This window comes from Dendrobates tinctorius, unplaced genomic scaffold (genome assembly GCF_039654945.1).
Source record: "Dendrobates tinctorius isolate UK_male_01 unplaced genomic scaffold, ASM3965494v1 ptg000158l, whole genome shotgun sequence".
In the NCBI taxonomy this organism is placed as follows: Eukaryota; Metazoa; Chordata; class Amphibia; order Anura; family Dendrobatidae; genus Dendrobates; species Dendrobates tinctorius.
Window position 1 is genome coordinate 28725195 of NW_027361825.1, and position 18033 is coordinate 28743227.

Below are 18033 nucleotides of genomic sequence, written 5' to 3' on the forward strand. Positions count from 1 at the left end.
AAATAGCAACAAACATTTTTCCCAAAATCCAATTGAAAAAAATCTCCCTACTCCTTCTAATATTAATACTATTGGTGCCTAGTTGAGTTTTTTTTAGCTTTTTGTTTTAGGTTTTTTACACTTCAGTCCTTGAGAAATAACTGATGGGAAAAATACAGTGAATTTCACTACTTTGAAGTAGATCCTGGAAGAATATTCTACAAACTAGGCCCTGTCACATGAAAAGGCTGTAGAAAAAAAAACACTTTAGGAACAAAAATCACTTGAACAATTGCTTCTTGAAAATAAAAATTACTCCAAACCCACTCTCCCCCAAAAAGGAAACTAATAGTAAAAGTGATTTTTTTTTAACCCTGCATAAAAGGGATGTGATAGATTCTGATTATCAGATATTCTGGACCATGTTATAGCAGTAGAAAAGTATATGAAACAGAGGTTCCCCATCGTGATCACAATCAATAATGGCACCTATCAAAAGGAGGTTGTCCTGGATCAAAATAAAAATGTTTACATTTTTTCAAGAAACACCAAACCAATCCACAGGCTTTTGTCTGGTATTACAACTTATACCCATATGAACAAAAAGTCTAAAGAACTTTGAGTTTTCTGGTATCTATTCAAGGGCAGTGCACACCATCAATGCCAATGTCTGCGCATGGCGTGCAGGTGATTTGGACATCTATGTTGTAATATTAGAGCCCAGCACACTACAACACTATACTGTGCAATAAGTTAGAAGCCATGCAATTGTTTTCCATTCATTTGAATTAGAAAATGAAGCTGATAATATACAGTATATGTACAATCGTTGACTATTTTTATGTAATTTTTTTTATAGACACTCCAGTTGATCCAACGGATCTACTGCATCTTGCTATTTCCAATGTCATTTGCTCCGTCGTATTTGGTGAGAGATTTGACTATGAAGATGAAAAGTTCATGACGCTGCTGTCACATATTCGAGAATTTACCAAGGCGTTCAGCAGTTTTTTTGGGCAGGTGAGTGATAGAAGAATATTTGATGGGTATAAAAAAAAAAATCAAAATTCAGGACTAATATTTTGTGATTACATACATGAAAAGTTTTGCTTTATTTCTCAAACAAAAGTTTTTTTTTTTTTTTAAATTTTAGTTAGTGTAAGGGCTTATTCAGATCTCCGTGCAAATTTGTCCGAACACGGACTGCTAATACACGGACTGGCTGCAGCTTTCCTGACTTCAGCGTGACAGCTTCATATATTTCTATGGTTTGGTTGGAAGAGTCAACGCCAGTATGTGCATTGAAGTCTAAGATTGGACCAAAATCCATGAACGTCTGAATAAGGCCGGAATCGCACTACTGTGTGTGATGTGAGAAACTCGCACGAGTCTCTTTTATCAACACCTGGTGCTGCCGCCGGCTCTCAGGACGAGAGCTGCGGCTGCATAGAAATACATGCTGCCGAAGCTCCGGTCCAGATTGCCAGCGGCAGTTGCGGTTGTTGATATGAGAGACTTGTGCAAGTTTCTCGCATCACACACGGTAGTGTGATCCCGGCCTAAGCCCTAATATAAATATATAAAACAATCACAAGATGGCAGAACATAAGTGGTGAAAATTGGAAACAAAATGAGAAGCCTAGGTTAGAATTTTCCCTCTTCTTTACCACCCATTATGAAAGTCACTGATAGTGGAAGTAGAGTCTCCCAACATTCAGGCTCTGGATAGTTAGATAATATATGATGTAGTTAGATAATTAATTAGTTATAGTTAAAAAAATACATTATCTATCTATCCAGATCCTGGATATTAGGAGACCCTATTTCCACGATCAGTGACACTCATAGTGTGGAATAAAGAAAGAGGAAATAATAAGCTGTGCTTGTCATTTTGTTTCCAGGTTTCGCCACTTAGGTTTCACCGCCTTGTGGTTATTTTTAATTCTACTCTCTTTTCCTGTTGATTCAGCTAAATCTCCACCAAGTTGTTTGCTTACAACATAGTTACTTTTTAGAAGGAAGTCCTGCAAAGAATGCTGTCATTTATTAGTGGAGTTGATGGAACCAACTATGGATAGGGTCACAAGACTGATTTCTCTACATCAGAGAAAAAGTGTCCAATAATGTTCATCAGACTCTGATCAGAGTTTGGTCAGAGTTGGATTTGTGTTTCTCAGAGGTGGAGAGAAAAAAAAAGTTTCTCCATTCAGTCAGTCTGTGGAAATCAGACCCATTCACTTGCATTGCTAACTTTGATTAATACTCAAATAAAAATCAAACATGTGCTCATCAGTCTAGAGTAACATGGGTATCAGTGTCATCCCTAAAAAACACGGACTTGTCCGATTTAAACGGTCGTGTGTGCAAACCCTTAAGTTGAGCAAGGAGGATGTCTCAGGAAAAGAGTTTGTGGTTGTAATCAAGAAAAATAGAAAGATAAAAGTAAAAAAAAGTCAAAGGGTATCTGCTTTCAAAATAAACCAGACATGGCATAATGTTTAACACATACAATTACAATTGCAATACAAATACAATTTGATGTTGGGTCTGCCAAAAAATAGAACCTTTTCAAAAATATTTTTCACACATTTTAAAATGTAAGCAGCAAATATTTTTTACAGATTTTAATCTCATAATGTTATTTTTAATTTAGGTTCTTAACCTTTTCCCAAACATGATGACCCGTGTTCCAGGCCCTCACCAGAAAATCTTCCAAAGTTTTGAAAAGCTAAAAGAGTTTATAATGGAGGAGAAGAAAGCTCACCAGGACACATTGGATGAGAATTGTCCTCGGGATCTTATAGATTGCTTCCTTATGAGGATGAAAGAGGTAGATCAATTTATACTCCTAATTAAACATTTTTTTGAAAGTTGATTGGCATCCTCTATTTTTGACTTCAATCTATGCCTGACCCTTGTTGCTTCTACTGATGGTGAAAGTTTTTCACTGTATTCTATATTTTCACCGGTAAAGTATCTTTTTAGGAGAAAAAGAATCCAAACTCAGAATTTCATGAGAAGAACCTACAGGGAACAGTTACAGACTTGTTCATTGCTGGAACAGAAACAACCACAGTGACAATCCGATATGGTTTCCTCATTCTGATGAAATATCCAGAAATACAAGGTAATATGACTAAATGGTCAAAGTATGCAACCAGCCATATATAGTCTTTATTGGGAGGCACTGAACTTAAATCTATCCCCGAATGAAGCTAGTCCATATTTGGTCCCATTCTCTATAAAATTTTCTTTTGCGTACTTCAGACAGGATACACAAGGAGATTGATAGTGTGATAGGCAAAGATCGTTGTCCGTCAATGGAAGACAGGAGTAAAATGCCCTATACAGAAGCCGTGATCCACGAAATCCAAAGATTTGCGGATATTGTCCCTTCAGGTCTGGCTCATGCTGCAAGCAAAGACACACTATTCAGGGGCTACCATATTCCAAAGGTATTCTGAATTTTATAACATATAGATTGGATTGTTGTTATGTCTCTCTTCTCTGAGATTACATTTTTATGGGCTTTGTCTGGTATAGTAATCTGTACAGGTGAACAATGAAGGATTGTCATAAAGAACTACAATCCAGCACCTTACTGAGATCACAGTAAACCATTTTGTTAGGAGTCAGGTTCCTGTGTCTGCTCTGCAGGAATCCAGACCCTTACATTCTGCGGTCTCTTGCTCTTTATCTACTGCAGAGGAGATTGTCTTGCAGCAAATCTCTCCAGGGGCTAAGTCCCTCTGTCCTCCTACTGAGCATGCTCATGAGACAGTTTCCCATTGGAGATCGTGAGTCATGTGCTCAGGTCCTGCTCCAGATCTCATTGGTCCATCTCGGAGATCTGGAAACTTCCGGAAGGTCCCGGCTGCTATAAAAAGCGCGCATGGCCATTCCGCCATGCGCTAGTGTAGACTATACTTGCTATGTGTGAATGGTGACGGATGTATGATCCTGGTGACTGACTTATTATGAAACCCCTTCCCTCTGATATTATGCATGTGGATAGGGAATTAGTTCAGTAGTCTGCGCCAGTCTGTGGCAAGTCTTAGGCCACTGTGCACACCGCACCTCTGCGCTAGTGTCCGACATAGTGCCTGCTTTGTAGATGTGTCATCTAGCAGCAGTGTCCTGCGCCGCACTGCAGTTGCAGCCCTTTTTGGCGTTCGCAGTAGCGATGCCGCACACACAGTAGGTCTAGACGGATGCAGCACCTCTGCCTTATTTCCTGCTCCTGTGACCTTATACCGTGTGTGCATTGACCTGAGGCCTGTGACTCTAACAAGCTCAGTCTTTTTTTATGTTTTTGCTGCGGCGCCTCTGTGTGTGAACAGAGCCCGCTCTGCGCACTTCGGGTGAAGTTGAACCCATGCGCATTATATCGCCATATTGCTCATCTGCCATTACTCAGCAGCGGTTGTAACACCTACTGCACGGTGGACCCCGAGCAGCGAACGCACTTTATTATTATACTAGCGCCAGGGTCTGGCTAGTGATGGCAGATCAACAGCAACTCCTTCAGTGCATTCGCCAGCTAGAGGGCCGGTTGGCTGCTCTTGAGAGTGTTATCTCAGCGGCGAAGTCTTCGGAGGCTGCTGTACAGGCAACGCAGAGGCAGTTTCTCGTATGTCCACATCCTCCCACGCGCCGACAGTTACCCGCCTCTCGTTGCCCAATAAATTTTCTAGCGATGATGCCTGCTGTAGGGGTTTCGTCAGCCAGTGCTCTAGCCAGGTGGAGTTACTGGCTGCGCGATTCCCTACGGAGCGGGCCAAGTTGGGGTTTATTGTTTCCCTTCTGTCAGGCAAGGCGTTGGAGTGGGCTACGCCACTATGGGAGCATGGTGACTCAGAGGTTCGGACCACTGCTCAGTTTTTAACAGCTATTAAGCAGGTCTTCCTGGGACCACGGGTCATGCACGATACCTCTCTACAGATACTGGCTTTGACTCAGGGATCCCTCTCGGTTAGTCAGTATGTCGTTCGTTTTCGGACACTGGCTTCCGAGCTGGAGTGGTCTAACAAAGCCCTCATCCCTGTGTTTTGGAGAGGTTTAGCTGAGCATGTTAAGGAAGCTCTTTCTACCAGAGAGGTCCCTGCAAGTCTGGAGGAGCTGTTTGCTATTGCCACCCGTATTGATCTCCGTTTTTCTGAGCGCGGGCTGGAGCGTGCTCAATCCAGATGGAAGGTTACTCTGTCTCCCAACCTCTTTGAACCTCTGGAATCACCCGAGCCAGAGTGTTCACTTCCAGAGCCCATGGAGGTGGCTCGCGCCAGTCTCGAGGCGCGTCCGACACTAAGTTCCACTTGCGGCTGCCACTGTCAGCACTCTGTTCACCAGGATAATGGAAACCGCAATGGCCAAACTCTGTGCCGCCGGGCAAGACCTTTGTCCCCCCTCGCCTTCGGCTGAAGCTCCTCGCGTGGGCACACGCGTCCAGGGCGCGTGGTCACTGTGGCTACATGCAGACCACAAAACTCCTGGCAGGGTCGTATTGGTGGCCGTACAGGGCTCAGGACATTAAGAAATATATTCAGGCATGCGCCTCATGTGCTCGGGAAAGCTTCCATAAACAGAGAGTGGAGACGTTCGCCGACACACCGCGGCGTCCCACTTCAACTTATGCTCCGGGTGGTTTTGCCGCTCCTGTTGTCTCCCACGTGTCCCTTCTTAAACCTGGTGATCTTGCCGCCTCTGATACCTTCCACGTGTCCCGGTTTTCCGTGTCACCTACAGGGACAACAGACTTGCCTTCGGACGAGTCTGAGGCCTATGCCTCTGATAGGCAAAGGGTGGTGGATTCGAAGGCTCAGAGAGAAAGGGGCCCTAGGAGGGGGGGTAATGTTAGGAGTCAGGTTCCAGTGTCTGCTCTGCAGGAATCCAGACTCTTACATTCTGCGATCTCTTGCTCTTTATCTACTGCAGAGGAGATTGCCTTGCAGCAAATCTCTCCGGGGCTAAGTCCCTCTGTCCTCCTACTGAGCATGCTCATGAGACGGTTTCCCATTGGAGATCGTGAGTCATGTGCTCAGGTCCTGCTCCAGATCTCATTGGTCTATCTCGGAGATCTGGAAGCTTCCGGAAGGTCCCGGCTGCTATAAAAAGCGCGCATGGCCGTTCCGCCATGCGCTTGTATACACTATACTTGCTATGTGTGAATGGTGACGGATGTATAATTCTGGTGACTGACTTATTATGAAACCCCTTCCCTCTGATATTACGCATGTGGTTAGGGAATTAGTTCAGTAGTCTGCGCCAGTCTGTGGCAAGTCTTAGGCCACTGTGCACACCGCACCTCTGCGCTAGCATCCGACATAGTGCCTGCTTTGTAGCTATGTCGTCCAGCGGCAGTGTCCTGCGCCGCGCTGCAGTTGCAGCCCTTCTTGGCGTCCACAGTAGCGACGCCGCACACACGGTAGGTCTAGATGGACGCAGCCCCTCTGTCTCAGTTCCTGCTCCTGTGACCTTATACCGTGTGTGCATTTACCTGAGGCCTGTGACTCTAACAGGCTCAGCCTTTTGTATGTTTTTGTTGCGGCGCCTCTGTGTGTGAACAGAGCCCGCTTTGCGCACTTCAGGTGAAGTTAAACCCGTGCACATTATATCGCCATATTGCTCGTCTGCCATTACTCAGCAGCGGTTTTAACATCTACTGCACGGTGGACTCCAAGCGACGAACGCACTTTATTATTATTTTTATTTAGTGCATTCCACCGTTCCTAACACCATTTGCTTTATTGGCTTTTTTCTAAGGTGATTCTTCATTGTTCATCTGTACAATTTTCTTCACTGGCTCAATAGATGACTCGGGTCATTTAATTTTTACATTCTTGTTTTTTTTTTTTCCCTGAAGCTTAAAGGGAATCTGTCACCCCATTTTTCAACTATGAGCTGCCAGCACCGCCATCAGGGGCTTATCTACAGCATTCTGTAATGCTGTAGATGAGCCCCCGATGTAACCTGAAGGAGAATAAAAAGGAGTTAGATTATACTCACCCTGGCGTTCGGTCCGGTCCGATGGGTGTCGCCGTCCGGTCCGGTGCCTCCCATCTTCTAATGGTGACGTCCTCTTCTTTGATGCCTGTCATGGCTCCGGCACAGAATGCTGTAGATAAGCCCCTGATGTCAGTGCCGGCAGCTCATAGTCGAAAAATGGGGTGACAGATTCCCTTTAAGGGGTAATGTTTCTCCTTGTGGAGAGTGACATGCCAGGGTAAGGAGACTTTTAGGCCATGCAATGCTTCTTTGGGAAATTAAATATGCATATAGTTGCAGTGTTAAAGGAAATCTGTCAGCAGGCATTTGCTACCTTATCTGAGAGCAATGGAAATGATGATGATGATGGTGATGTAGGCAAAAGGAAGCTCAATACAATGATGTACCACTTAGGGTGGTTTCACATTAGCGCTTTTTAAGCGCACGCACGGCCGGGGGTAGCTCCGCCCCCGAGCCGGCTCTCTGCCCGGCGTGCCCGCCCCTTGCTTGTAGCGCCGCCTCCTAGCGCACAGCGGCGCCTGCGATCGGCGCACCATATCTTTAGCATAGGGTGCGCAGATCGTGCGCAGGCCGTGCGCTAGTTGCGCTTTGACCTGCGCTGCGCACTTTTGACTGTGCGCCGTGCGCGCCAAAATCAAACTTTTCAGATTTTGGCGCGCACGGCGCACCGTCGAAAGTGCGCAGCGCAGGTCAAAGCGCAACTAGCGCACGGCCTGCGCACGATCTGCGCACCCTATGCTAAAGATAGGGTGCGCCGATCGCAGGTGCCGCTGTGCGCTAGGAGGCGGCGCTACAAGCAAGGGGCGGGCACGCCGGGCAGAGAGCTGGCTCGGGGGCGGAGCTACCCCCGGCCGTGCGTGCGCTTAAAAAGCGCTAATGTGAAACCACCCTTAGATTACTGCGTGCAGCTAGTCTCACACAATCAGAGTTTTTATACAATGTGCTAAGAGCAATGGAAGTCCTTGGCACATTGTATATAATTCCTTTGGAAGCTGCAGCAGCTGTGATTTATGTATTTCTAGGTGTTTACCACCACCAGTTAAGGTGACCAAAACCTACCTTTTTGTTTCCTCTGTAATACTTGAATAAGACCTTATTGTCATTTTGCATAGTGTGTCTAATCAGCGTTTAGATCTAGCATGAAGTAGATATGAAAAAGCTTCTCCTGCCAAACCAGTCTCTACATGTACAAAGTCCATAGACATTGAGGTGCCTGTCACAGGAGGGGCCCTGTCAAACCAGGAGGATCAGCAATGATAAGAGCTAAAAGTGCTAAAAGTGCTAAAACAATTACTGTAAGCAAGCAAAACCAAACTTGATAAGAGAGGCCATGCTGAGATCTGTTTTAACCCCTACAGCAAGCGGTCTTTAGATTACAAAGGAAAAACCTGCCTACAGATTCACTTTAAAGTCAGTATTTGACCCACTAACAAGCCTTGCCACATGACTAAAGCCCCTTTCTCAAATAGCGAGATTGCTAGCGAGATCGCGGAAGCATCACTGATTTTGTGATGCAACAGCGATCTCACCAGCGATCTCGCTTTGTGTGACACATAGCGGCGACCGACCCCCCAGCTGGATATCGCTGATCGTGCGCGAAAGGCCTGGGTCATTTTTTCATCGAAGAGCGATCTCTTCAGTGACACAGAACTCAGGATGCAGGCTGGAATAGTTTGGAAACGCTGCTGTGTGATAAGGTATCAACGACCGCCTAGGATCGCTAGATGGTTGCTGCATCTCTGAAGAGATCTGCCTGTTTGGCAGCTTACTAGCAATCATTTAGTGACGCACCAGTGATCCTTACCAGGTCGTGTCATTGTCGGGATCGCTGGTGCGTCGCTAAGTGTAACGGGACCCTTAGAATAAACGAAAAACCAGAATCACAATTTCCAGACAGATGTTTCAGGGTGTTGCCCCTCTCCAGTGCAAAGCATGAGATCTGATTTGACTGTATGAGAGGCCTCTGACAGGGGTCTAAGGGGTACCATTTCTCCTTGACATAACTGACATGCCAAAGTGAGGAGACTTATAGTTTAACCCCTTCATGACCCACCCTATTTTGACCTTAATGACCTGGCCATTTTTTGCAATTCTGACCAGTGTCCCTTTATGAGGTAATAATTCAGGAACGCTTCAACAGATCCTAGCGATTCTGAGAATGTTTTTTCGTGACACATTGGGCTTCATGTTAGTGGTAAATTTAGGTCGATAATTTTTGTATTTATTTGTGAAAAAATGGAAATTTGGTGAAAATTTTGAAAATTTTGCAATTTTCAAATTTTGAATTTTTATTCTGTTAAACCAGAGAGTTATGCGACACAAAATAGTTAATAAATAACATTTTCCACATATTTACTTTACATCAGCACAATTTTGGAAACAAATTTTTTTTTGCTAGGAAGTTCTAAGGGTTAAAAGTAGACCAGCGATTTCTTACTTTTACAACAAAATTTGCAAAACCATTTTTTTTAGGGACCACCTCACATTTGAAGTCATTTTGAGGGGTCTATATGGCAGAAAATACCCAAAAGTGACACCATTCTAAAAACTGCACCCCTCAAGGTACTCAAAACCACATTCAAGAAGTTTATTAACCGTTCAGGTGCTTCACAGGTACTAAAGCAACGTGGAAGGAAAAAATGGACATTTTAATTTTTCCAACAAAAATTTTCTTTTAGCATCATATTTTTCATTTTCACATGTGTAACAGGATAAATTGGATCCTAAAATTTGTTGGGCAATTTCTCCTGAGTACAACGATATCTCACATGTGGTCATAAACCACTGTTTAGGTGCACGGCAGGGCTCAGAAGGGAAGGAGCGCCATTTGACTTTTTGAATGGAAAATATGCTGGAATATTTAGCGGTTGCCATGTCGCGTTTGGAGAGTCCCTGTGTGCCTAAACATTGGAGCTCCCCACAAGTGACCCCATTTTGGAAACTAGACCCTCCAAGGAACTTATCTAGGTGCATAGTGAGCACTTTAAACCCCCAGGTGCTTCACAAATTGATCCGTAAAAAAAAGTACTTTTTTTCACAAACAATTTCTTTTAGCCTCAGTTTTTTCATTTTCGCACTGGTAAAAGGATAAAATAGATCCTAAAATTTGTTGGGCAATTTCTCCTGAGTACACCGATACCTCATATGTGGTCATAAACCACTGTTTGGGCGCACGGCAGAGCCCGGAAGGGAAGGAGCGCCATTTGACTTTTTGAATGGAAAATTAGCTTCAATCGTTAGCAGACACCATGTCGCGTTTGGAGAGCCCCTGTGTGCCTAAACATTGGAGCTCCCCCACAAGTGACCCCATTTTGAAAACTAGACCATCCAATGAACTTATCTAGATGTGTAGTGTGCACTTTGACCCCACAAGTGCTTCACAGAAATTTATAGCGCAGAGCAGTGAAAATAAATAATCATTTTTTTCCTCAAAAATGATTTTTTTAGCCCGCTATTTTTATTTTCACAAGGCTAACAGATGAAATTGGACCAAAAAAGTTGTTGTGCAATTTGTCCTGAGTACACTGATACCCCATATGTGGGGGAGCCACTGTTTGGGCGAATGGGAGAGCTCAGAAGGGAAGGAGCGCCATTTTGGAATGCCGACTTGATGGAATGGTCTGTGGGCATCATATTACGTTTGCAGAGCCCCTGATGTTCCTAAACAGTGGAAACCCCCCACAAATGACCCCATTTGGAAACTGTAGCCCTTATGGAACTTATCTAGATGTGTAGTGAGCACTTTGAACCCCCAAGTGCTTCACAGAAGTTTATAAACGCAGAGCCATGAAAATAAAAAATCATTTTTTTCCCTGCACTATTTTTTATTTTCACAAGGGTAACAGGATAAATTAGACCCCAAAAGTTGTTGTCCAGTTTGTCCTGAGTATGCTGGTACCCCATATGTGGTCATAAACCACTGTTTAGGCGCACGGCATGGCTCAGAAGGGAAGGATCGCCATTTGACTTTTTGACTGGAAAATTAGCTCCAATCGTTAGCGGACACCATGTCGTGTGCCTGTGTGCCTAAACTTTGGAGCTCCCCCACAAATGACCCCATTTTGGAAACTAGACCCCCTAAGGAACTTATCTAGATGCATAGTGAAGACTTTGAACCCCCAGGTACTTCACAGAAGTTTATAACGCAGAGCCGTGAAAATAAAAATATTTTTTTTTTCCCTCAAAAAATGATATTTTAGCACGCTATTGTTTATTTTTACAATGGTAACAGGAGAAACTGGACCCCAAAAATTGTTGTCCAGTTTGTCCTGAGTACGTTGGTATCCCATATGTGGGGGGGACCACTGGGCACATGTCGGGGCTCGGAAGGGAAGTAGTGACGTTTTGAAATGCCGACTTGATGGAATGGTCTGTGGGCATCATGTTATGTTTGTAGAGCCCCTGATGCTCCTAAAAAGTAAAAAGTGGAAACCCCCAACAAGTGACCCCATTTTGAAAACTAGACCCCCCAAGGAACTTATCTAGATGTGTGGTGAGCACTTTGAACCCCCAAGTGCTTCACAGAAGTTTATAACGCAGAGCCGTGAAAATAAAAGAATCATTTTTTTCTGAAAAAATCATATTTAGCCCACAATTTTTTATTTTCACAAGGATAACAGGATAAATTGGACCCCAAAAGTCGTTGTCCAGTTTGTCCTGAGTACGCTGGTACCCCATATGTGGGGGAGGATCACTGTTTGGGCACATGTCGGGGCTCGGAAGGGAAGTAGTGACGTTTTGAAATGCCGACTTGATGGAATGGTCTGCGGGCGTTATGTTACATTTGCAGAGCTCCTGATGTTCCTAAACAGTGGAAACCCCCCACAAGTGACCCCATTTTGGAAACTAGACCACCCAAGGAACTTATCTAGATGTGTGGTGAGCACTTTTAACCCCCAAGTGCTTCACAGAAGTTTATAACGCAGAGCCGTGAAAATTAAAAATCATTTTTTTCCACAAAAATAATTTAGCCCCCAATTTTTTATTTTCCCAATGGTAACAGAAGAAATTAGACCTCCAAACTTGTTGTGCAATTTTTACTGAGTACGCTGATAGCCCATATGTGGGGGTAAACCACTGTTTGGGCATGCTTCGGGACTCGGAATGGAGGGAGCACTGTTTGACTTTTTGAACGCAAAATTGGCTGGAATAAATGGTGGCGCCATGTCGCGTTTGGAGACCCCGTGATGTGCCTAAACAGTGGAAACCCCGCAATTCTAACTCCAACCCCATCCCCAACACACCCCTAACCCTAATCCCAACCCTAATCATAACCCTAACCACAACCCTAACCCCGACACACCCCTAACCCTAATCCCAACTCTAACTCAAGCCACAAGCCTAACTGTAATCCCAACCCCTACCCACCCCTAACCCTAATCTTAACCCTAATTCCAACCCTAATCCTAATTCCAACCCTAACCCTAGTTACAACCTTAACCCTAGTTACAACCCTAACTCTAATCCCAACCTTAATTCCAACCCTAACCCTAATTCCAACCCTAACTCCAACCCTAACCCTAATTCCAACCTAAACCTAATTCTAACCCTAATACCAACCCTAACCCTAATTCCAACCCTAACCCTAATTCCAACCCTAACCCTATTTCTAACCCTAACCCTATTTCCAACCCTAACCATAACCCTAATGGAAAAATAAAAATAATTTCTTTATTTTATTATGTGTCTGCCTATGGGGGTGATAAACGGGGGGGTTCATTTACTATTTTTTTCATTTTGATCACTGTGAAAGAATATCATAGTGTTCAGAATGAATGAATGAATCTGCAGTGTTTGCAGATTGAAGCGGGCCCACTGCGCATATGCCCGCCATTTTCTAAGATGGCGGCGCCCATGAATCAGGACGGTGGGACACCTGGAGCCGGAGCGGGACATCGGATGTACCGGGGGGTGAGAGGGGGGTCGGAAGGTGGGGGGAGCGGTGAAAAGGGGGAGGGGAGCAGATGATGACGGCGGTGGCACATTGCCGCTGTCAGTCGGTATCGGGGGCCGATCAGCCCCGTGAGTCATGGGGGGGGTCGGAACTGGGTCTCCAGCCATGTACAATGCTACTACAGCATCGGCCATGGCTGGATTGTAATATTTCATCAATTTTCATTGATGAAATATTACTATCGCTCTGATTGGCTGTTTCACTTTTAACAGCCAATCAAAGCGATCATAGCCACGTGGGGGCGAAGCCATGCCCCCTGTGGTGAAGTACACAGCCCCCTGTATCTGCAGGTCAGGTGACCTTTCAGTGACCCCGGTCACCCGACCCGCAGAGGGGCTTTGAAGTCATGACGCAGCATATGCGTCATGGGTCGGATTGGCACCGACTTTCATGACGCATACGCTGTGTCACAGGTCGGGAAGGGATTAAGTACTCTTCCTCTATCAAGAGGCAATTTGCATATTTTTTTCGGCCTGAAGCATAAAATGTGCTTTTTTTTTAGTATTTTTCATATATGGTATTACAATATACAGTGAAGGAAATTATTATTTGATCGCTTGCCAATTTTGTAAGTTTGCTCACTGACAAAGAAGACATGAACAGTCTATAATTTTAAGGGTAGGTTTATTTTAACATTTAGAGATAGAATATCAAAGATAAAATCCAGAAAATCACATTGTATAAGTTATATAAATTTATTTGCATTTTGCAGTGAAAAATAAGTATTTGATCCCTCTGGCAAACAAGACTTAATACTTGGTGCAAAACCCTTTTTGGCGAGCACAGCAGTCAGACTTTTTTTTGCAGTTGATGAGGTTTGCACACATGTCAGGAGTAATTTTGGTCCACTCCTCTTTGCAAATCATCTCTAAATCATTAAGATTTTGAGGCTTTCACTTGGCAACTCGGAGCTTCAACTCCCTCCATAAGCTTTCTATGTGATTATTGTGTGGAGACTGGCTAGGCCACTCCATGACCTTAATGTGCTTCTTTTTGAGCCATTCCTTTATTGCCTTGACTGTATGTTTCGGGTTATTGTCTTGCTGGAAGACCCAGCCGTAACCCATTTTGTAACAATTATATGGGTACTACGGAATCTGATTGCATGGGATAATATGACACTGAGACCAAAGTTGATGCAAATAAGGGAATTTAACAAGTGTAATCAAACTAAGAGAGCACTTCCTGCAATAGTAATGAAAACACAGCACAATATGCAATGATGCAAGTAAAGCAAAACTATACAAAACCTACAAAAGACAAAATGAAAAAACCCTGCCGTAATCAAGTAAGTAAAAAGCAAAAGTGCATTTAAATCATACAGAGTTCAATAATGATTTAAGCGCACTTTTGCTTTTTACTTACTTGATTACAGCAGGGTTTTTTTCATTTTGTCTTTTGTAGGTTTTGTATGCTTTTTGGCCATGTGAACATGCATTTATATGCTGCATGTGTACCAACTCAAACCAAGCCCAATTTTTGTGTTTTTTCTAAGTAAAGCAAAACTAACAGAGCACTTCCTGCAATTGTAACAAAAACCCAGCTCAACATAGAAATGTCCAGAGTAACTAAATAGCAGGGCGCGACCTCTAATATGACCACTCCAGCAGTAATATAACGCAGGTGTGTACAAGACACTAAATGTAGGAGTCCAGCAGAAAGTATGTAAGTAAGCACACCACATTTAATGAGGCAGTCCAGCGATATTATAAAGGTGGGAATGCACTCGGCACTTAAACGTGGAAGTCCAGTTTTATACCGGAGTGGCATTATCAAGAGAAGGTCACTATGTGTACCTTTTGGGCTGTAAGTCCCGCACAGCAGCCCACACAAACACAGACCTAGAAGAGAAGATGATGTCAGGATTCCTTACAGCAGTTCCAGAGGCAAATAGCTCCATCTAGAAGTCCAGACAGTAGCTAAGCACAAACAGCATCAGGGAGACTCTCAGAGGACTGTAGGCAGCAAAACAAGGAGAGGCAGAGCACCGAGTAACGATCAGCAGCAGCAGGGAATCCACCAGCAGAACAGCTAGAGCTCAGGAGCCAACAGCAACAAAAGACTCAGGCAAAGAGCAGCACACGACCTGGACTTAAAGGTAATCTGTCACCCTTTTTTTGGACTATCAGCTGCCGGCATTGACTTCCTGTCGTGGCTTTGGCGCAGGCGCACTGCTCTGCTCTGTTGGGGGCAGAGCAGAGTCCTGCAGTGTGCAGGCGTTGGGAGAGGGCTGGTGCCTGTGCACTCCAGTATTCTGCTCGGCCCTCAACAGGGCAGAGCAGTGCACCTGCGCCAGAGCCACTACAGGAAAGAAAGAAGAGGATAGCATCGTATGAAGATGGGAGGCACCGGACCGCGACGCCCATCAGACCGGACCGCCCCCTTCGGTGAGTATAATCTCACATGTTTTTCTTTCAGGTTACATCGGGGGGGGGCTTATCTACAGCATTACAGAATGCTGTAGATAAGCCCCTGATGTAAACGCCGGCAGCTGATAGTCGAAAAAAAGGGTGACAGATTCCTTTTAAATAGTCAGGACAGACAGGAAGTTCCATGGCAGGGCGAGATACAAGACTCCATCTTGAATCAGGGCAAACAGGCACAAAGGAAAATCCGGAATCTTTACACATTTTTAAGACCCTGTCAGAAGGAAGAAGGTTGTCATTCAGGATTTTACAGTACATGGCTTCATCCATTCTCCCATTAATGCGGTGAAGTAGTCCTGTGCCCTTAGCAAAAAAAACACCCACAAAACATAATGTTTCCACCTCCATGGTTGACAGTGGGGACGGTGTTCTTTGGGTCATAGGCAGCATTTCTCTTCCTCCAAACACGGCAAGTTGTTAATGCCAAAGAGCTCAATTTTTGTCTCATCTGACCACAGCACCTTCTCCCAGTCACTCACAGGATCATCTGGGTTTTCATTGGGCACTGCATAATTTTAAGCCTTTACGCTGAAATGTGTTACCAATTGTTTTCTTAACGACTGTAGTCCCAGCTGCCTTGAGATCATTAACAAGTTCCTCCTTGTAACTTTAGGCTGATCTCTCACCTTCCTCATGATCAAGGATACCCCATGAGGTGAGATTTTGCATGATGACCCAGATCGATGTCGACGGACAGTCATTCTGTATTTCTTCCATTTTCTTACTAATGCACCAATAGTTGTCTCCTTCTGATCCAGCATCTTACTTATGGTTTTGTAGCCCATTCCCGCTTTGTGCAAGTCTACGATCTTGTCCCTGACATCCTTGTAAAGCTCTTTGGTCTTGCCCATGTTGTAGAGGTTAGATTCTGACTGAATGAGTCTGTGGAAAGGAGTTTTTTATAAAGGTGACTATGTAAGACAGCTGTCCTTAATGCAGGTAACGAGTTGATTAGGAGCGCTTAACTGGTCTATAGGAGCCAGTACTCTTAATGGTTGGTACGGGATCAAATACTTATTTCTCACTGAAAAATGCAAATAACTTTGTATAACTTTTACAATGTGATTTTCTGGATTTTAATTTTGATATTTTATCTCTCAATGTTAAAATTAACCTACCCTTAAAATTATAGACTGTTCATGTCTTTGTCAGTGGGCAAACTTACAAAATCAGCAAGAAATCAAATAATTTCCTTCTCTGTAGGTTCATTCACTTGAAAAGAGCTCGGTTGCGATAACAGACAGAGCCCATAAAGAGGGTGTCAGGTTTTCTTTTTTGGCCGATGCAGATCCCCTTTTCTGTTCTATGATTACTACTACCTGAAACTGACTTTTATTATTTTCCTTTTTGGCTTTAATATTCTACATCTTTTGTACATTTATTTTCAGGGAACTTTGCTGCTTACAATGCTAACCTCTGTCCTAAAAGACCCCAAACAATTTGAGAACCCAGATAAGTTTGACCCAGGACATTTTTTGGATGAAAATGGTGCCTTTAAGAAACATGATGCATTCTTACCATTTTCCACAGGTAAAATAACATTAAATTACACTTCATACATGAAACCTAATTACGTAAATTTGCATAGAGTCTAAATCTAGTATCATGTATATCGATGGTGCAATTTGTACAATCGTGTCTCCTTAGGAAAACGCGCGTGTGTGGGAGAAGGCCTGGCTCGTATGGAACTCTTCCTCTTCTTAACTACTACTTTGCAAAAATTTACATTAAAGCCCACAGTAGATGGAAAAGACTTGGAAATCACTCCTGAACCCAAGACCAATGGCTCAAGACCCAGATCATATAAGATGTACACAGTTCCTCGTTGAGGAGATCTTCTCTAGTTTGGTAGCATGATCCAAAACCTTCATTTTTATACATTACAGAAAATAAGATTTGGTGATCTACTCAGAATCTAGGAGAAGTAAAAGGCAATCACCATGTTCACCCAATTTTCACAGAAAGAAATTAACTCACAATGTGTGCCATTTCATAAATATTCTTCATGCATCTCACACACGGCTGGGAAAGAAAGAAGGTGGCATCTTCAGTCAGCACTTCTTATCAACCCTGCCATTCAAAGACTTCAATCCAAAAGAAGGGATTAGTGCTATCTATATTTTTTTTTATCAAATGTTGTCAGCACACAAACCAGCACAATGTCAGGCCTTAGCAGAAAGACCAAGATCATGTCTGGGTGTCATCTGTACTGGAAGTCAATAGTAAAATAAAAATTATCTTTCAATATACCGTTTTTGCCTTCTGAATTTAATATAACACTACATTAAATACCAATGCATGATAATGATTTTATTTACATAGGGCCAACATATTTTTCAGCACTTTACAATTAAGCGGAGACACAAACAGGGAATAAATACATGACCGTGTAACAGATAGTTCGACAGTTACAAGCTTACAATCTGTAAAGAAAAGTGGGAACACAATAGGTAAAAAAATGCTTGTCATATTTGGTCTAGCCATCATTATTATAATGATTCAGTCACGAACCAGTATCTAAGTACAGTCACCTAGTGCTATTGGGTGCATGGAGGATTTGGAGAGAGAGGAATAGGAAGGACTGATTCTAGGGAAAATTTAAAAAAGCGGAACAGGGGATAATTTGATTACTGATGTGAGGTGTTATACCTGTCTAAAGAGATGTTTTTAGAT

The 18033-nt window shown here is 43.6% G+C and overlaps 1 protein-coding gene across 1 annotated transcript in view; it reads left to right on the plus strand.

The window, feature by feature from the left end:
* Nucleotides 1–17609, plus strand: part of LOC141052022 (cytochrome P450 2C23-like) — a 40998-nt gene extending 23389 nt beyond the window's left edge. The window contains exons 4-9 of the mRNA XM_073549193.1: nt 839–999; nt 2633–2809; nt 2965–3106; nt 3247–3434; nt 16749–16890; nt 17008–17609. Coding sequence (XP_073405294.1) covers nt 839–999; nt 2633–2809; nt 2965–3106; nt 3247–3434; nt 16749–16890; nt 17008–17189 — 992 coding nt within the window. The 3' untranslated portion in view covers nt 17190–17609. The remainder of the gene's footprint in view (nt 1–838; nt 1000–2632; nt 2810–2964; nt 3107–3246; nt 3435–16748; nt 16891–17007) is intronic.
* Nucleotides 17610–18033: the final 424 nt, after the last annotated feature.